The following is an 18119-nucleotide window of genomic DNA, read 5'->3' on the forward strand; positions in this document are numbered from 1 at the left end:
GTCTCTGCATAAGTAACCAAAAAATATGTGATGGAAATCCATGATTACTTATTAAAGTAATAATAATATAATAATAATATGTATTTATTCACTTTCTTAAGATTGTTTTCAGTAAATATACATGTACATATAGAAATGAACAGTGAACAAATAAAATACATCTTACGAGGCAAATGGTCTGCCTGTGTGTAAGGAATGAGAATACTGAAACTGATATTGGATGAGATTCATGCTTTAAATTAAATACTAAGATATAAATTCAAAATAGGTACATTTAAAGAGAATATAATTAAATGGAACCAATAAATCTATTGAAATAAGTACTAGATATAGATAATAATATAAGTTTAAACTGGACATATTCAAACAGAATATGAAGAATCAAAATAAACTAATGTATTGAATGGGTACTAAGTATGGATAAAAACATAACTTTAAACTGGATACATTTGGACATAATATAAATAAATCAAACAATCAATGGATATAGAGATTTTAATCATGAGGATTCCAGACTACAAACAAATCTATACACAATATATATATATATCCACAATCGTGGAAGTAAGTATTTAAATTTGTATTTGTCTACGTATCTCTGCTCGTGGTATATTCTTGACAAATAATTTAATCTTTGTCATAAATTTATCATAAATTTTTTGAGACTTGTTTCGCATCTTAAATTTTCAGGAAAAAAACTATAGAGTTTTGGTCCTAAATACCGGAAGGATTTCTGCCCAACTAATTTGAGCATTAATGGTACCTATGACGATACTATTATTTCGACGTGTAGCATAGCATATAGGTTTTCTCAAAGTTAATAGATAAGAGCCTGTAATCGAACCACAATTTGATTTGATGAAGGTCATGTTCTAATTTCTGTTTCAAATTAAACCAGTTTTCGTCTTCGCAAAACAGCACAGTATCATCGGCGAAACTATGAATGTGGGAGTTGATATCTTGTAGGAAAAGTTTGTTCAAGTAAATATTGAATAGGATTGGTCCTAACACCGTCCCCTGGGGTACACCACATGTAATAATTTTCTCTCCACTTATATGATTGTCCACTATAACCCTTTGCTCTCTGTTGTAAAGATAACTTTTGAAAAAGATTATTCGCTATACCTCTAATTCCCATATCGTTCAGAAGATTCAGTAAGATAGAGTGGTCGACGGTGCCGAAAGCTTTCCTAAGGTCTACGAAAACAGCAATAGAAGGTTTTGATTCATCCAAACATGAATAAATTTGCTGGGTTAGTTTTTTTATTGGGTCTTGGGTGGACATATTCTCTCTGAAGCCGTGTTGTGATTCTGAAAACAACTGGTGTTTTTCAAGAAACATATTCAATCACTTTTGAATAACCTTCTCGAGAACTTTAGCAAGACTAGTTATGAGTGAGATTGGTCTATAGTTTGCTACATCGGTTTTTTCTCCACTTTTATATATAGGCGTTATAACAGCCATTTTGAGAGCTGAGGGAAAATATCCCTCCTCTAATGACATATTCACTAGATGTGTTAGTGGTTTCGATATATAATCAGACACCAGTTTCAGATATTCTGCTTTGATATCATCAACAACTCATTATTGGATTTTCACTGTAAACAGTTTGAATCAAATTTAATAACCTGCCTTTTAGAATTCGTTCATGTACTGGAAAACAAATACTTCGTTGTTTAAAAGCGATCTACAATCTGAGTATCTATTTATGATTTGGAATTTTGTATTAAATACGGCTGAGAAAAGAGAAATAAGGATTGCGGTTTTGCAAACTGTTTAGTGAAAATCTCACAAAGTTTTAGGTATTCAAATACATTTGGGACTCTGAAAGAATGCGCATATGTGATCAAGTTGTGCATCCCAAGCAGGGCCGTCGCCAAGGGAGAGATGGGGGGGAGTCTCCCCCTCTGATTTTTCGACTTGGGAAAAAGTTGGGAAAAGTTGAGAAATTTTGGGCCATGAAGATAGAAAAAAATAATAGTAAAAAAATTAATAAAAATTTAAAAAATAAAAATGAAAAAAAAAGGTGAGGTAATAAGAAAAGGCAAAGAACCAGGAGAAGGTTGGGATTTCCCAACAAGCATAACTTGAAGAGAAATCTTCAAAAAAGTTTAATTTTGAAGTTACCAACTTTTCTCTGTTTTTTCGACTTGGAAAAGTTGGGAAATTTCGGGCCGTGAAGATAGAAAAAATAATAGTAGAAAACAATAAGCACAATATTATTTAAGTGTTGTTTCCTTTCATTTGTATTGAATATTCCTATACATATTGAATATGGTGGAAGACCAAGGGCGTTGGTCCAAAGTAGAATAATTCCCATTATTATTTTTATAATCACCAAAATTTGTTTTGTGCATACCCTAACGGGCATACGCATTCAGCCAATCTTTGGATAGCTAAGTAAGAAAATTAATATATTATAGTAGTAACTAATCCCTTGGCTTTCATTTCTTCGAAAGTTGGGAAATTTTGCTGGTGGGGTTGGGAAAATTTGAATTCCCTCCCCCTCCTGGTTTTTCTTTTCGCTACGGCCCTGCATGTAAGTCTACAAACTGTCGCAAACTAATGATAAAACGAAATAATTTGGCTACCGCTCTGAACAACCCAACCTTTCATTGAAGAATTACTTTTATTTTTGAAGTTTTCTTGTAGTGAAATACGCCATATCACGATTTTGGGTTAGGTAATTTAATTGAATTTGTCAGCAGTGCTTTAATTTGCAATAACGATATAAATTTCAGTGCCTATATATACTATATACGCTGTATTAGTGTATTATTTATTCGTTTCCAAGTTGTTGTTCATAATATTTGTATTCTGTTATTGATTATCTCATTTTAATAAAAATCAAGTTTGTTTTCTCAAGGTTTATATTCAGAAGTTTCCACATATTCTATAAAAAAAATTGAAAGCGTAATAACGTTTGTACTTTTGAATAAACAACATATATGACCAATGTAAACTATCAAATATTCTAAAAGTAAAAAAAAATACGAACACTCTCTACAAAATACCTTCAACTGCGTATCGTCCCCTGTCGTCTTACAGTAGACGCGACGCGTAATGGCTTACTGCGTTGCGTCAAGCTAATCTTATAACTTTCAAACGGTTCGTCCAAATTACTTGGTGTAAAAGGCAAAGTTTATCTATATCAAATAGATTCTTAAAACGACAATTGTATCAATTTTTATAAGAATTTGACAGATATTCTAAAATGTACGTTGTGAAAAAGATCAAGATTTTGCATATAGTGGCTACCACATGAGAGGTAGATAGGTACCTATATGCTATCGCGGTCTTTTATTAAGAACTAAGTGAAACATTCCTACGGTACATTATAGTATAGTATGACCAAAATGACACTTAACCTCTGTAAATTGTAGCATATATGTTATTCTGATTTAAATATACGCTGTATTCATGTACCTAAATTTTCATCTAAATCCGTTCAGTCTTTCCTCACAAACTTTCACATTTATAATAGTATAGAATAGATAGTATAGATAAACAATCTAACGGTACATTATCTACATGTAACTCCAACAGTATAGGCATCGCACGCCAAGGAAGCAAGTATTTTTCCGACTTACTCATATCATTATATTAAGTATCACACAAAACCTTTGTGAATTGTAGGCGTGAAAGAGCAACATAAATCCATCCTCACAATCATTCACATTTATTATAGTCATCACCCGAAGACGATTGTGGATACTAACAATCGAAACGTCGTGAAGTAAGTTGGCTTGGAATCTTTTTATTTTTTTTATTTTCGTTTCTTCTTAATAATTTTTTAATTTTCATCTCGTGTTAATAGTTTAATTTTTTTGGTTGTTGCATGTATTTTTATTTCATTGTAATTTCAGTTTTTTTTGCTTATTATAATTGTTATTTTTCAGCAATTTTTTTTAATAATTCATATAATCTTTCAGGGATTTCGAATCAATTTACATCATCTTAGACAATGGAAGTCTGAACTAATGATGAAATGCATTTATAGATATGTTTTACCAAGTATTTTGTTGATGACACATGTGCATTCTTTTATCATCCCAACTGTACCAAAACAGAAAATACATTTCTCCCTTTTTAGAGTTTTGTTAGTGGCTTTTAGTGTTCACATAATAATTCGAGATGCATGGTGTGAAGTCAATTCAAAAATATATACCGTATTTTTGAATTGAAATAGAGATGAAAAATAATAGGTTTCTGAAAAAATATTTCCATCACCTTCGTGGTTATTCATTTGTATTCCGTAAGTATAAAACTTATCATTTTTGGAATAACTATTGATTATGCCTTCAATATGTATTTAAATTGAAGTATCGGACTCTGAGTCATAAAAATTCAATTAAGTTTGTACTGTATAAACGTTTGTATAACATTGAATCAGATATTACTCATAGGAACGTTAGACTATGTTATAAGTATATGAAAGAGTACCTACTGATATAAAATGTCCCCCACATGGGACACTATTATCCTCAAGGGTATCTACTGAAAGAGTTTTTATTGTAGTTACTTTCTTTTTCCTTCCTTCAGAAGTTTCTCACATTTTTTCGCATTACTAGTATATAGAAACCCAAAAAACTTTTTTCCCAAAAAACCTAATCTCTCCTCAAACATTTCCATTTCAATTTCTCATCCAGTATTATTTACGGGAGAATGGTTTGTGGTTATGACCTCATCTCAGCTGATACGGAAATCGTTAAAGAAACGAGGAAAACGTGCGACTTTCTGTGAACATAGAAGTCGACTCGTGACAAATTGTCAGTAACTTACATAATTGTTAGCAGGTATGTTAATTGTGCACTTCACTTATACATTCATCAGTATTTTTGCAGAAATCACAAAACTAAAAATATTGCCTACACGGTTCTGAAGTAAAATATAGCAAAACATAATCTGGGCTTCGGTATATAAGTACTGTAAACCGGTATTGTTGGCTGTTCCATAAGTTTGTGTCCAAGGAGTCTCCTTTGACTGAAATGCTTGCTAGCTTCCAATAAATTAATAGGAAAAACATTTTTCAAGTATTTGTATACTTACAAGTTTTTATTTACAAGCTCTAAAAATGAGAAAATAAACTTTAAATTGAATAACACGTATCAATTCATCAATTCATTACATTACACAATTTGAGTACAGGATACCTACAGTGCTTCTCTTTAATGTCCCTCCCTTTTTATTTTTTGAACAGGTCAACTCAAAAAAAATGAAATTTGAAATAATGAAATTATTGCATGAATACTTTATTTTGAAGTGAAATTGACGGCGACTGGGCGCCATGTGGGAAAAAAATTAAATGGAAAGGGGGTTCTTGTGACACATCTTTTTGAAGCTCCTGAAAAATGCTTCACAACCCTAGAATATAATGTCAATATCTTCAACTACTACAAAATGGCGGAACTTTTAGTAATACCTGAATATATACATTGACATTTGATTACATAATATGAGGTAATAAGCGTGAGGTCAGTTCAGAAGATGCTCGAAATGGTTGCCTTGAACTTCTTGACATATGAACAGCCTATTCGATATTTCACGCCGAACATTTTTGAACACAGTAACATCAATATCTCTACAAATATTAATTATTCTCTGACGTATATTCAATATTGAAGCAGGTTCAGTTTCGTACACCTTTTGTTTCAAATAGCCCCATAAAAAATCCAAAGGTATCAAATCTGGCGAGCGGGTTGGCCATTCTGCAGAATGGCCAACCATATGATATGACCACATATGATATTCTGTGAATTCCATTATCACGTTTTTTATTATGTAAAATTTAAGTTACCCTATAAATATTGTGAAAATTACAGTATATATCCATGTTTTTCACAATCATTTTTAACAGTGTGTAGGACCTCGACGGCCAATCCAACTACCGAAAAAGTAGTATATCCATGTAGTTTCCCACTTGTCTGGAGTTATGTGGTGGTGCTCCATCTTGTTGGAATACAACATTCATATCGAATTCATTAGGATTCGCTTCGACGATTTCAGTGATGAGAGAATCAACAGTAGTTTCCAGCATATTCAAATACAAATCCCCTGTTGAATTTTGATCAATAAAGAGAGGTATTACAATATGGTTTCCCAATATTCTTGCCCAAACGGTAATTTTTTTCTTGATATTGGGTATGTTTCCCGGAAAACGTGATGGTTGGTGTCACTCCAATTACGGCAATTTTATCTGTGAACATTGCCGTTTAGGATGTACATTCATCACTAAAACAAATATTGTGGAAATAGGTAGGATGCCTTGCAATGGTTTCTGTCAAGATTTCGCAGAATTCTGTTCTTCGATCAGGGTCATCTTCAGTTAATTAGTGTACCATTTTAAGTTTGTATGGATGATACCTATCCCTCTTTAAAAGTCTCCACACAGTAGAAGGAGGCACCTCACAAACATTCGCGATGGAATGAGTAGACTGTTTAGGATTTACTACCGCATCTCACCAATTATTCGCACTTGCTGTTCTTCTGGAATGGACGGATGACCCGGTGATTTCTTGTTATTTGTTATGTATACACTACCTACTGGTAGTTGTGAATTTGGATACAAGTTCCCTGAAATATTTTCTACAGATGGGACGATTCGGAAAACGTTCATTAAAAATCCTTTCGGTCTCGTGAAAGTTACGCATCGCACCGTAAATAAAAATCGCTTCAATTTTTTTCTTCCCATATCTGGGATTTGTCTCTCTTCTTAGATGCTTTCAAGGGAGGTTTTTAAGTAACTTGGCGTATTTGATTCCACCAGGAGCAGTATATATCAGAAATACGGGACGGACTGTGCCTGCTCATCGTTTGAGGTTCAACTCAGTACAACTCAAATTTCACTCTTTAAAAACTCTTTCATCAGGAGAACTGCGTTCATGTGGAATGAACTTTATAAGAACGTTTTTCCAAGTGGATTTATTCTTCAGCGATGTAAATCGCTCACACCGGGAAAAATGATTAAAATCTACCTCGGAATTTTCATTTCGAACGAAGAAAATTACTTCAGTTTTATTGAAAATATACTCTCTCTATTGAATAATTCACATCCCCGAGCGTAATTTCAGTAGGCAATGTACTTTTCATTGAGAATTAAATATTCATCTAATATATGTGTGAAATCATAACGTATTATTTCATGTGAAGAGAATTACTAACTGGACGATGGGTATTCCCCCTTAGTGAAATGTAAATTTTCGCCATCTCTTTATCGAATGTAAAATTACGCTTGTATTTGTGAGCGATTATTGTATTGTTCATTCTTGTCTACAGAAGCGCATCGGTTTGTCTGACGTGTGCATTAGAATATTTTTGTTGTTGGTGAAAATAAGTAAAGAAGGTGAGTACATTTCTTGTAAAATTTCAATAACTAGTCCAATAAACAGATGAATTCATTGAGTTTTCTCGTTATGCATTATAGAGTGTTTTTTTTATTACAAGTATATCCTAACCTCACATCGCGAATTATTTCATACTATATGGAATAGTACAACATATTTTAACTGATTTTCAAATAATTACAGAAAATATATTTGAAAATGTTTGTGATAATTACTGAATGGTATTGAGAAAAAGAGATATACTCGATAGCAGTGGCGTGACTCATCAGTGACGCCGTATGCACGATCCATTTTAAAAATGAATTTCGATGAGGAATAAAGTTTCGTATTGGTGGTTGCAAATATCGGACAATGTTGAATCGTAATTTTATTCACCTAATTTTATTCTCATAATTTTGGATGAATTTGAGGATTTGTGATTCTTATTATTGAACTTGAAAACATTTTTGCGATGGGAGGCAAGTTGGAACTCAAAATTGAAGGAATCGAGAAACACTTTAGGACCTTTTTGTTTCTGTTGGAGAGGTGAAAAAAACACTTCATCACTACTTCATACCATATCATTATAGCTATATTTGCTATATTTCAGAAAATGTTGGAAAACATTTGGAAAAATCTAATTTTTTATTTAAACGGTTGAATATGTATCAAAAATTTTTGAGAAATATTAATATTGAAGTCAAACTAGTAGTAGCTTTTCTCTAGGAATGTGTGTTCGTCAACTTACTGTGTTTTTAGATTTCTAAACCTATTCATTTGATGATATTTCATTTCTCTTTTAGGATAATAACAGCAATTGAGGAAAAAAGAAAAAGAAATATTACTTTCATTTCTCTTTCCGAATAATACCACCATGAGCAAGAAAGAAAATGTGTTAATTTGAAGAATGGTTTTTTTATTTTGTACTTATTTGACTTTATTGAAAATGAAAAAAATGTTTTGTAGAATTTCATTCTAAGAATGTATATGAACTAATTTTGTATATACATATTTTTTTAATATATCAATGTGTAATATGTCTTGTGCATTCAATTATCTAAATTATGAGGAAAAATGGCCACTTAAGAGTCAAGAGTCAACATCCGATTGAGGTATCATTATCTTCAAAACTACTCTGAATACGGACCTTCTTACAACGGAATATCCCAAGGTAATATAACCCGTACCTAAATGAAAAATTACACCGTAAAATTTCATCAGAGTATAGAATTCCACTGTGAAATTCTGACAAGAGTGTAATATCTCGATATAAATTTATATCGCAAATTTACCCTATAAAGTTTTATTTCAACACAAAAGTACACTCAAAATGAAAAATTACACTGAAAAATTCCACACTTGTCTTCGGGGTAGAATTACAAAATAATATTCCGCATGGAATGTGAGATCACACACGAAAGTAATTTCTCGCTAATATGGGCGGTAATTAAATTGCCACCGGTACCGGTGGAAACATTTTTACCAGTGCAGGCACCACTCTGGGGGCGCCTTAAGGATTTTTCTGTAGTGCTTGTGTTTTGTCCTTAAAAAATGCTGACAGCAAAATCATTAGGGTCTCGGAAGCCTCGCGGCTGGTCCTACACCTTATGTCAGGAACCTCTATACCCGCATCACGCGTTTGCGATAGACTATGTTGTTGAAGACATCATCCTGGCAGGCCATGATGAACACCGCAGTTTCCGACTTCAGTCCACTCTACCTGAGGAAGGCGAAAGTCAGGCGCTTTGATAAGCCAAGGTCTTCAGTGTTATTAAACAAGATCCAATGCATTATTGGCTCATTCTTACATTCGGAAGAGCACTCAAATAGGTAGGTATTTTTACCCATAGACCACTCCCTACACCGCGGTCTTTATGGGTATAAGTGATCATTGGGTCCGAGAGTCGTGGGTATGTCCTAAGTAGACTCAATGCAAGCAAGAATGACAGCCTTCTGCATTTGTCCTATGTTCGAAATATATAATATGTTTCTTTCTGAGAATTATAAATCATAAAAGAGTTGTATCAAAAATGGTATGTTATTTTCTGATTTTTTCAAAATTATATTATTAATTGATGGTAGATGTTATAATTATATGTACACGTTATGTTTTGTTTTAGCATTTATAATAGGTAGGTATTAAAAATTCGTCGTCTTGCGATCATTTAAAATACCTAAAGGTATGTACCTAAGTAGAGGTCTATCGAGATTATAGTGAACAAAATTGTTGGAATGGCTGTCTTGAAAAAAGATGGATCACTCATATGTGATCACTCATTGTAATCTGCACGAAACTATATTGAGTCATCTCATATAAAGGCAGAAGTTTTCGAAAAGTACCTACCTAGATATTGCGTGAATAAAAATATTCAACTTTTTATGAAAGGTCTGCGATGCCGTCGCACAAATTTCAGGAACTTGTTTCACATTGCACTTAACTTCATATCAGACGTAAGCCTCATTTGGCTCGCGTATGAAGGTACCCCGAATAAATGAAAATTATTCAAAATATTATTAGGAGGACTAATGTCTGGCGCCTTTCATACTCAGGGCTAGTTGGTTAACCCTCAAAGTGGAAATACATAAGTACCTATCAAATGAAAATAATCATGCGCAGCTTACCGGTGTCCATCATTTTCCACCAAAACTAAACTTTTTCACCAAAACACAGCAAAATCCATAAATCAACACTTAAAACTAAACGTCATCAACAACAATGTTCTGCAGCAGTTAAATTGTTCATTAACGGCAAATCCTCTGTTTATTACATGGGTAACTAGACGTCGGGCTAACTGAAGCATTCAAACACAACCGAAAAAATGTTCAGATTCGCTTCTGATAGCGCGCAGCTGTGACTGTGACAAATCTCGGTGACCATTTGAGTGGAACTTATGGAACTTCATGCTTTCGCTTTCCATACAATATTGATGTCGTGGGCTTGAAATCCCGCCTCAACCCTATAAAATGGCTGGTTTAAGCCAACGGCTTCGCGCCTGACTTAAGTAGGAGGCGGGGTTAAGGGCTTATTGGTGCGTAACCGAGCATGCACGATCGCTGAGTCGAATGCTCTGTGAAATTGAGTTTTGCTCGGTGACTTCTAACTCTCGTTTAATGATCGTAATCGTTTTAATTGCATTAGATCGCAATTAACAGAGATATGCTGTTGGTTTCTCGAATAAAGTTGAACTCTGTCTTGGGTATAAGCCGTTACTTAATCTCTCAACGCACTTGTTTATCAGTTATGTAGGTAGGTATTTGTTTGTTTGGTTAAATGGACACATTTTTTTCAAACTAGAAAAATCTGATATCAATGTTCAGGTACTTCTGAAGTATAGTTGCCCTAAACAAATATTGAAATCATAAAAAATGTTAATTTTCGGGTGATAGACATCTCACAAGTTGACGTATCAACTATCGACGTAAAAATGAATACAGGGCAAATGATAATTCATTGAAAACGGTTTTCATGTTTTCAATTAACCGTTACATTGCTGCTATGATTTTAACTGTCGGTTTAGAAAATATACAGTTATCTTCAGAGGTTATCTTTGTATACCTATAGAGTTTTTCCTACAACTACCTACTTAACTTAACTACAACTATCATCAAAGTGTTCTCTTACAACAAAGGTAAGATTTTATAACAAAAAATACTTTTCACTAACGAGGTTTTTATTCAAACTTCCCCTTTGTAGGCTCCCATTGCCCTGTTCTCCCCTACTTTATAGTTCGTTCAGTTTTGCCTGAGAGTAAAAGAATTTCAAGAAAGCAAACATGTCGCTACATCAAAGAAAGCAACATAGTCGTCTCAAGCAAATAGCACTGCAATTCACCCACAAAATCATTGAGATATGTCTACCCTCTATATCCCTTGAGGACGCCGCTAACGAGCCATTAAAATAGGGATATGCGACAAAGAACGCGAAAACACCGACAAAGAATGCGAAAATACCGCCAAAAGAACCGCTCGTGCGCTTCAAATCAAAAAATTATAATTTGTAGTTATGATTCATCTTTTGATGTAAATAAATTTGATATTATTATCGTCATTGACACTGATAATATCAAATTGATCGTCGGTATGATAATGAAGATGGATGAAGTATTATAGAAACATCAACAGATAAGTATACAAATAGAATAGATTTCCGCGGTTAGAAATTTGAACATCTGATTACGAGTTGAACCGCGTTCAAAATTTTGCGGTGTTCGACGTTCGGCTTTCAGGAAGTAGAAAAGTGTGGCTGCGCTGAGAGATACACTTTATATATTCTTGTTGGTTTGGAAATGAAGATTCATATTTCTTACTGGATTTTATAGTTGGTTCAGACACAATTTTATAGATTTAATGGGAATACTTACTTCAAATAAGTCAATGCGATAATTTCAATCTGAAAAAAGTCTACCGGGATTTGTTGAGTGATTCTTCACTGGATGAATCAGTTTCATTAGGATTGATGGCAACTGGAATAATTTTTTCTGATAATGAGTCTATGCGATCATCCAGATCCCACATCTCTGCTTCGATTCTGATTGTTTTGTGGATGCATTTCTCCCATTTCATTTATATTTAATGATGAAAATTTCGGACGCTTCACGATTCCCGAACAACTAGCTTCCATGTTGTATAGCTGTTTATTCAACGCGCTCTCGAAGTAAACTGAAGAATATAACGAATAATCCCGCTAAAAAGCCAAGTCAGTCTTATTGATGGGTGTGATGTGTCTGTTGACAGTTTAATTCAAAGGAATATCTATTTATACCACCTTCAAAAAAATAATGTTTTTTCAATCCCCTTCAATCCCCTTCAGTCGGTAGCCAAGCGGTTCGGTGTGGGTGCTTTGTTCACTCACTCGAATTGACTGCCGTGCTGGTCGGTGGTTCAAGCCCTAGTCTGAACGATCGATCTTCACTTGCTATCGACAACCCGTGTTAGGAATCACACGTTAAAAGGTAAGACCTCGTTAATCCTTGGCTCGCACAAGTTTCGACTTCTGAGGGTTGTCGTTCGTAGGGGTGCGACAGCTGGTTAACGGAAAAACAGATTTTAAACAGATTTTTTTTAAACAGAAATACCTATTTGTTGGAGAATGTCTTGGTTACTACTTGATATATTTTAACATTTGTCATAGTAGATGTTATTTTGTTTGTTATGAATGATATTTTTCAATAATAAATATTGTATTTTCGACGTATAAATTCATTAATTCAGTTCGTTGAGAGTAAATAAACAAAATTTCACTAGATGACGTTATAAATGTCTAGCAGCTTGCGAGAGCTACCGGCCGCCGACGCCATGACAGTTTTAAAAAACATGTCTACACTTTTGCGCAATTTTTATGAAGAAAAATCAAATTTCTAGTGATTTCTTAAAAATTTTGCAAAGGTACGGTGCTTGATTATGTAGGTAAGAATTCTTTCATTTTAATGTTTTATTCGAGAACAAGGTATTTCTTAATATGATCATACTCATGTCATATACCTACGTAGGTATAAGTATATGTCAAAATAATAATTTGGGCAAAGCTAATGAGGGCAAAGGGGATAGAGCATCCTCTATGCCCGGCCATATTTTGATTGTCATTTTTATTTGTTTTAGGGTGATGGTTTCTCAGTACAAACGAAAAACAAGTCAAAATGATGGACAGAGGTCGATCTAAAACGGGCCATGGATGCTATTATCCAGATAAATGAGTCTACCACGCATCAGAAGCAAAAAGATATAATATATGAAATCTGAAATATGTTAAAAGAAGTTAGAAAGGTTCACTTAGATATGTTCTCACCAAAAATCAAGAAAATCAGTTATGTAACTACCTGAAAGAGTTGGATAGTTTATTCCTCGGCTTGACTCGCACTGATTTCCTATAGTTATTTTATGACTTTGCAATAGCATAGACAACCCATTCAAAAATGGAAAGGCATGCGAAGATTGGTTTGCTGGATTCAAGCTCACCTAGATATCCTGATATATTGTGCCCTGTGAGCTCAATTTCTACCTATCGCCAGAGCGAGAGGCGAGAGGTTTTGAAAGACCATAGGTAGAATCATTTTATTCGGTGTTATAGGGGCAGATTGAGAAGTTTAAATTTGATGCAAGAGCATTAAATCTATATACCCATAATAGTCCAGTCATTTGGTAGTTTTACCTGGAACGTTTTCCGGGAGTTTTGAAAGTTGGTCATTTTATGGATTTCGGTATGCTTTTTTCGAATTTTAACTTTAACACCTCGTATCTCCGCCGCTGGCGCCGCCATATTGGAAAAATGGCGCGTAAAAACAGTTTTTTGGGAATATCTCCTTTCCGACGCATTTTACGAAAAAAAATATGTATGCACAAAATTAAACTACAAAAAAATTTCTGCAATATATGTATTGATATATTTTTTAAAATCAATAGTTTTTCGCGTACGAGCGCCGCAAAGTACATTTCCACACCACCTGGAAGTAGAATAAACGACGCGTTTTTTTATTGTGGTTTCCCCTGTAAGCCTAATCCACATGTGATGTATTTATTTTGAAATTTAGCACAATATCCTTCGCTTTGCTGTTCCTGATGGACCAGGTGTTACAACTTCGTCCTGAACACCGATCGAGATATGTATAGGACTGAAATTTCGTCCGCATCATCTGCGATGTAGGTATAACTATCAGATTCACCACACGATTCTTCGTTTTCAATTTCATCGAAATCTTTTTCAAAAATAGTCGCCGTTTCTTCCTCTTCATCGTCATTAAATGATGGAATTGGCGAATTATTACAAGTACCACTACAATTTGTGCATATAACGGAGCACGTCAATCCAGCTTTCCTGCATCCACAGGCTTTCTGACATCCTTTTTTTACGCTTACAAGAAATAAGTTTCAATAACGATTCTGGAGCGGGGGTTGGAGCATCGTAACAGGAATTAGTCCATTTTTGTTTCTATTCCATCCCCATTGCTCTGCATTTTTTCATTCTCGTACCGCTGCTGAACCTGGTATAGGTTCGGAATGAATGTTGTGCTGCTGCTTCTGTTGGTGGTAGCGACGAAATTTTAAATTTACTTTTATATGCTGATTTTGTGAAGCATACATATCTATATTCGTTTAAAGACAAGTTTTTCTTACTTTTAACATCACTGTAACCGTATAATTGAAGGGGGAAACGGAAACAAACGACCGGAGGTTTATTGGCAGTGACGGCAATTAAAATATCATCACCGTATTTTTTGAGCAGTTGCGCTTTTATTGTTTTTACGTGGGGACGATAATCACCTTCAATTTTGTCCATCAATTCGTCCAAAGAAAACTGACACTCGTCGGAATTCTGCTCAAGGTAAAAGAATAAATGAACTGCATCGCAGTTCTATCTCAGTGGCATAGGAACCTTTTTTTATATCTTCAGCTGGTCGTGCTTTATACAATTTTTTCATGAAGGAATTGTGGTACTGTGCATCGGCTGCGACCAAATCAGTCACATGCTCAAGACGCTCAACAATTGGTCGACCCCAATCATCATTACGATTTCTAGCAAGATTTGAAATACTGTCTTTCATTGACAATTGACAAAAACAGACGCAGCTTGCACAGCTGCGTCTGTTTTTGTTTAGCTATAAATTCTGCTGTTATCTCATTAGTACATAAAAAACAATGACCTTTAAAAGATAATACCTACTGGATACGAGGATCACAGTATAGTGGCTGAGGTTTCGTGACATCACTTTCTCTAATACGCAATGATGCAGCGATTAAATTCTCATTATTGTATCGTTTTCGACACACATCATGAACCATTATCGATTTTAATCCCGCCAAAATTTTAAATTTATTATCATTTCTTTTAACACTTGTCGGCGCGAGCAGCGGAGATACGAGGTGGCAAAGTTGAAATTCGAAAAGAGCATACCGAAATCAAAACTCCCGGAAAACTTTCCAGGTTACCCCCTTTTTTTGACCAAATGACTAGACAATAAATAATAATACATATCATTAAATTATGAAACAACAACAAAAATTAATTGGCGCTACGGGGCGCTTTCATTGATTCCAGGGGAGCATTTGCTTTTTCATCAACTGCAGGAAAACCCGAAAAAATCTGCAGCACCACATCCATTATTAACGTGGATAATATATGTATACTGGTCTAAAAACTTCGTCTTCAAAACCAACCAAAACTTCAAGCATAAACGGAAAGAAATAAGTTGGAGTTATTTGCAGTGCTGAGAGAGGTGAGCTGACAACTGTCATATGTTATTGTAATGCTGCTCGAACATATGTTCCGCCTTTTTTTATCGATGCACACGAAAGCGAGTGTAAGATCGGCTTTTAGAATATGCTCCTCCTGGTTCTCGGGCAACTGTGAGTGACAGAGAATGGATGAGTGAATGAGCCAGTTTTCAAGACATGGCTTCAATATTTTATATGACACTGTTCGACCAAATAAAAATCAAAAAGTTCTGTTACTGCTCCACAGCCTCAGAATTAGACTCGGCAAACCACGTTGACTTATTAATCTCATTCGCTCCACACACAACAAAAAATGCAGCCACTAGAATCTAGTGGCTATATAAATGAAGCAGATTATGGACCCATAAAGAAGTAATTTGAACAATAGATTAGGATCTTATACAACAAAGGTGCTTCTGTCCAACATGCTGTTCAAGAATTTAAAAAGTCATGAAAATGGCCCTATAATCTCTGTGTTTTCAATGATGCTCCATCATCACAATAATGTCTCTCAACCTCGACTCAATGCCACACTCCCTTGCATCAATGTTCCACCAGTTCATGCGAAATCTCAGCACCTTGCATCAACACTACAATTCAAGAGACTGAAAATCTTGAAACGAGACCACAGAAGGAAACGCAGGAACTAATAGCTTTTCCCCGTTTCAAGTAGATAAGACCAATACCCACTATTGCTACCTGAAACAGGACGCAAAAATAAAAGGCAAAAGGCGGAAGTGTTGACGTCCACTCCCATAAAGAACCAGCAAGCTTGCAAGATTCAAAAGGTTAACGACAAGAAGACAGAGATTGCTGAAATAGGGACTGATCCAAGCTGCAGCGATCAAGCTAAACAAAACAAGAAAACAGACAAAGAAAACGAGGAGTGTTTTTGTTTACTGTGCTATGAACAGTAGGGGAGACCGGGGCTGGTTGGTACGCTTTTCAAATTGAAGCCCCTCTAATTTTTTTATTGATAGATAGTGAGAACATACATTTGATTTCCAGATTAGTGTTGTTTTGTTTATATAAATTTCAAATTACAAAATGTTTGTACCTATCCTAAATCCAAAATTTGATTTTTTCCTTAAGGATGCAAGCATACCAAGCAACCCCGTATTTGGGGATGGTTGGTACATACCTTGGGGTTGGTTGGTCAAGGCAAAAACTAAGAAAATGATTATTGTTTTCATTTTTTTATGTAAGAATCAGCCTGCAAAAAAAATTATAATACAAAAAAAAACGGTACCTATCCGTTAAAAAAGTGAATAATCTAGTCAGAACCATCCGAATCACAATTATGACAAACGTAGAATATGCCCGCATCTGCGCATTTTTCATGTGCCCACAATTTGATTTGGGTGTACTGATTCCATTTCTCGTTAGACAAACTATTTGACCAGGGTTCAACGCAAAGCAGGCAGAAGGTTTCTTCATCACTGCTTGAATAGTCTTTAATTTTTGAATTCTTTGCATTTGCTTGTTTTAATGTGTTCTTTTTGGTTTTGTCAAAGACATGTTTTTTTATCGATCTCGTTTTATTTTCTTTTTTTTTGTTTCTCCTAATGCATCTTTAATAGGCGTATCTGTCAAGATTTCAGATTTTCTTTTTGTGCAACCCCGTTGCACTTTCCTTTCTGCGGCTTTTGGAAACGGCTTCAAATTTTCGAGATCTGTAAAACTACATGTTGCTACCTTGTTAGATGACTGGAGAAGCTGAGAATTCTAGGGCGTGGGCGTTTTACTTTCTGCAATTCTGCTTGGTCCAGCTTGTTGCACATCTTCGTTGCGATTAGTCTCTTGGTCTGGCAAGGGGTTGTCGACACGGTTCAAATCCTCTTTGATGGGTGTAATTTGACCAAGTTTAGGTAGATTTGCTTCAACTCCCAATACTTCACCAGAATTTACGTTTTGCTCAATATCTTGCAAATCTTGTTCAGGATCTGGTCTATCTGTAACATAAGCAGCCATAAATTCACTGTCCGGAAAAATATCCCTATTAAATGGATACATTCCGAAAACCTGGAATCCAGCTGTAATGTTGCTTGGAGTTGCTGCTACCAGGCGGGGCATCTCTAAGAAAATGAGGCTTAAAATGAACACGAGGTAATATGATGAAAGGTGGCACAGTATTTCCAGCAGCAGAAACAGCACACGCCAAAGTTACAAGCGTACCGCGTTCTGCCGAAGTAACTCTTCCCACTTGTTTAACATCACGTCTACCCACAATTCGGTCAGGTCTCTGAACTGTAGTAATCCCTGTTTCGTCCATATTCCAGATGTCCACAGGACTAAAGTTATACCTTCTAAGAACAATTTCTAGATTGCTGAAAAATCTGTCTACAAAATAAATTTGCACAAAAGTGCAAATTTTCTTAATATATATACTCTGTTGTTATCGAAAAAGCAATAAAATGATATTACAAATATTTCAAACTCATAAATATTTACTTACGGGTGACAAAACCACGTGCACCGGAACCTAAGGTTTTCCGCTATACTTCTCGCGGAACTTAAGGTTTTCCGCTATACTTCTCGCTCGCCTCACTAGTGACTTCTTAGCAGCCACTAGCATTCGTATTCTATCA

The 18119-nt window shown here is 35.0% G+C and overlaps 1 protein-coding gene and 1 long non-coding RNA gene across 2 annotated transcripts in view; one reads left to right on the forward strand and one right to left on the reverse strand.

Annotated features, from left to right (window-relative positions):
- The window catches only part of Poxm (paired box pox-meso), a 118036-nt gene extending 107787 nt beyond the window's left edge, over window positions 1-10249 (reverse strand). Inside the window, exon 1 of the mRNA XM_074181028.1 lies at window positions 9946-10249. Within this exon, the coding sequence (XP_074037129.1) occupies window positions 9946-9958 (13 nt within the window). The 5' untranslated portion in view covers window positions 9959-10249. The remainder of the gene's footprint in view (window positions 1-9945) is intronic.
- Window positions 10250-12595: 2346 nt separating this feature from the next.
- LOC111509543 (uncharacterized) lies at window positions 12596-15918 on the forward strand. The gene is made up of 3 exons (XR_002722654.2): window positions 12596-12729; window positions 12922-13363; window positions 15356-15918. It is a non-coding gene; the product is annotated as an uncharacterized lncRNA (long non-coding RNA).
- Window positions 15919-18119: the final 2201 nt, after the last annotated feature.

This window comes from Leptinotarsa decemlineata, unplaced genomic scaffold (genome assembly GCF_025532065.1).
Source record: "Leptinotarsa decemlineata unplaced genomic scaffold, Ldec_3_MD MMD2_tig00026307_RagTag_RagTag, whole genome shotgun sequence".
Taxonomy (NCBI): Eukaryota; Metazoa; Arthropoda; class Insecta; order Coleoptera; family Chrysomelidae; genus Leptinotarsa; species Leptinotarsa decemlineata.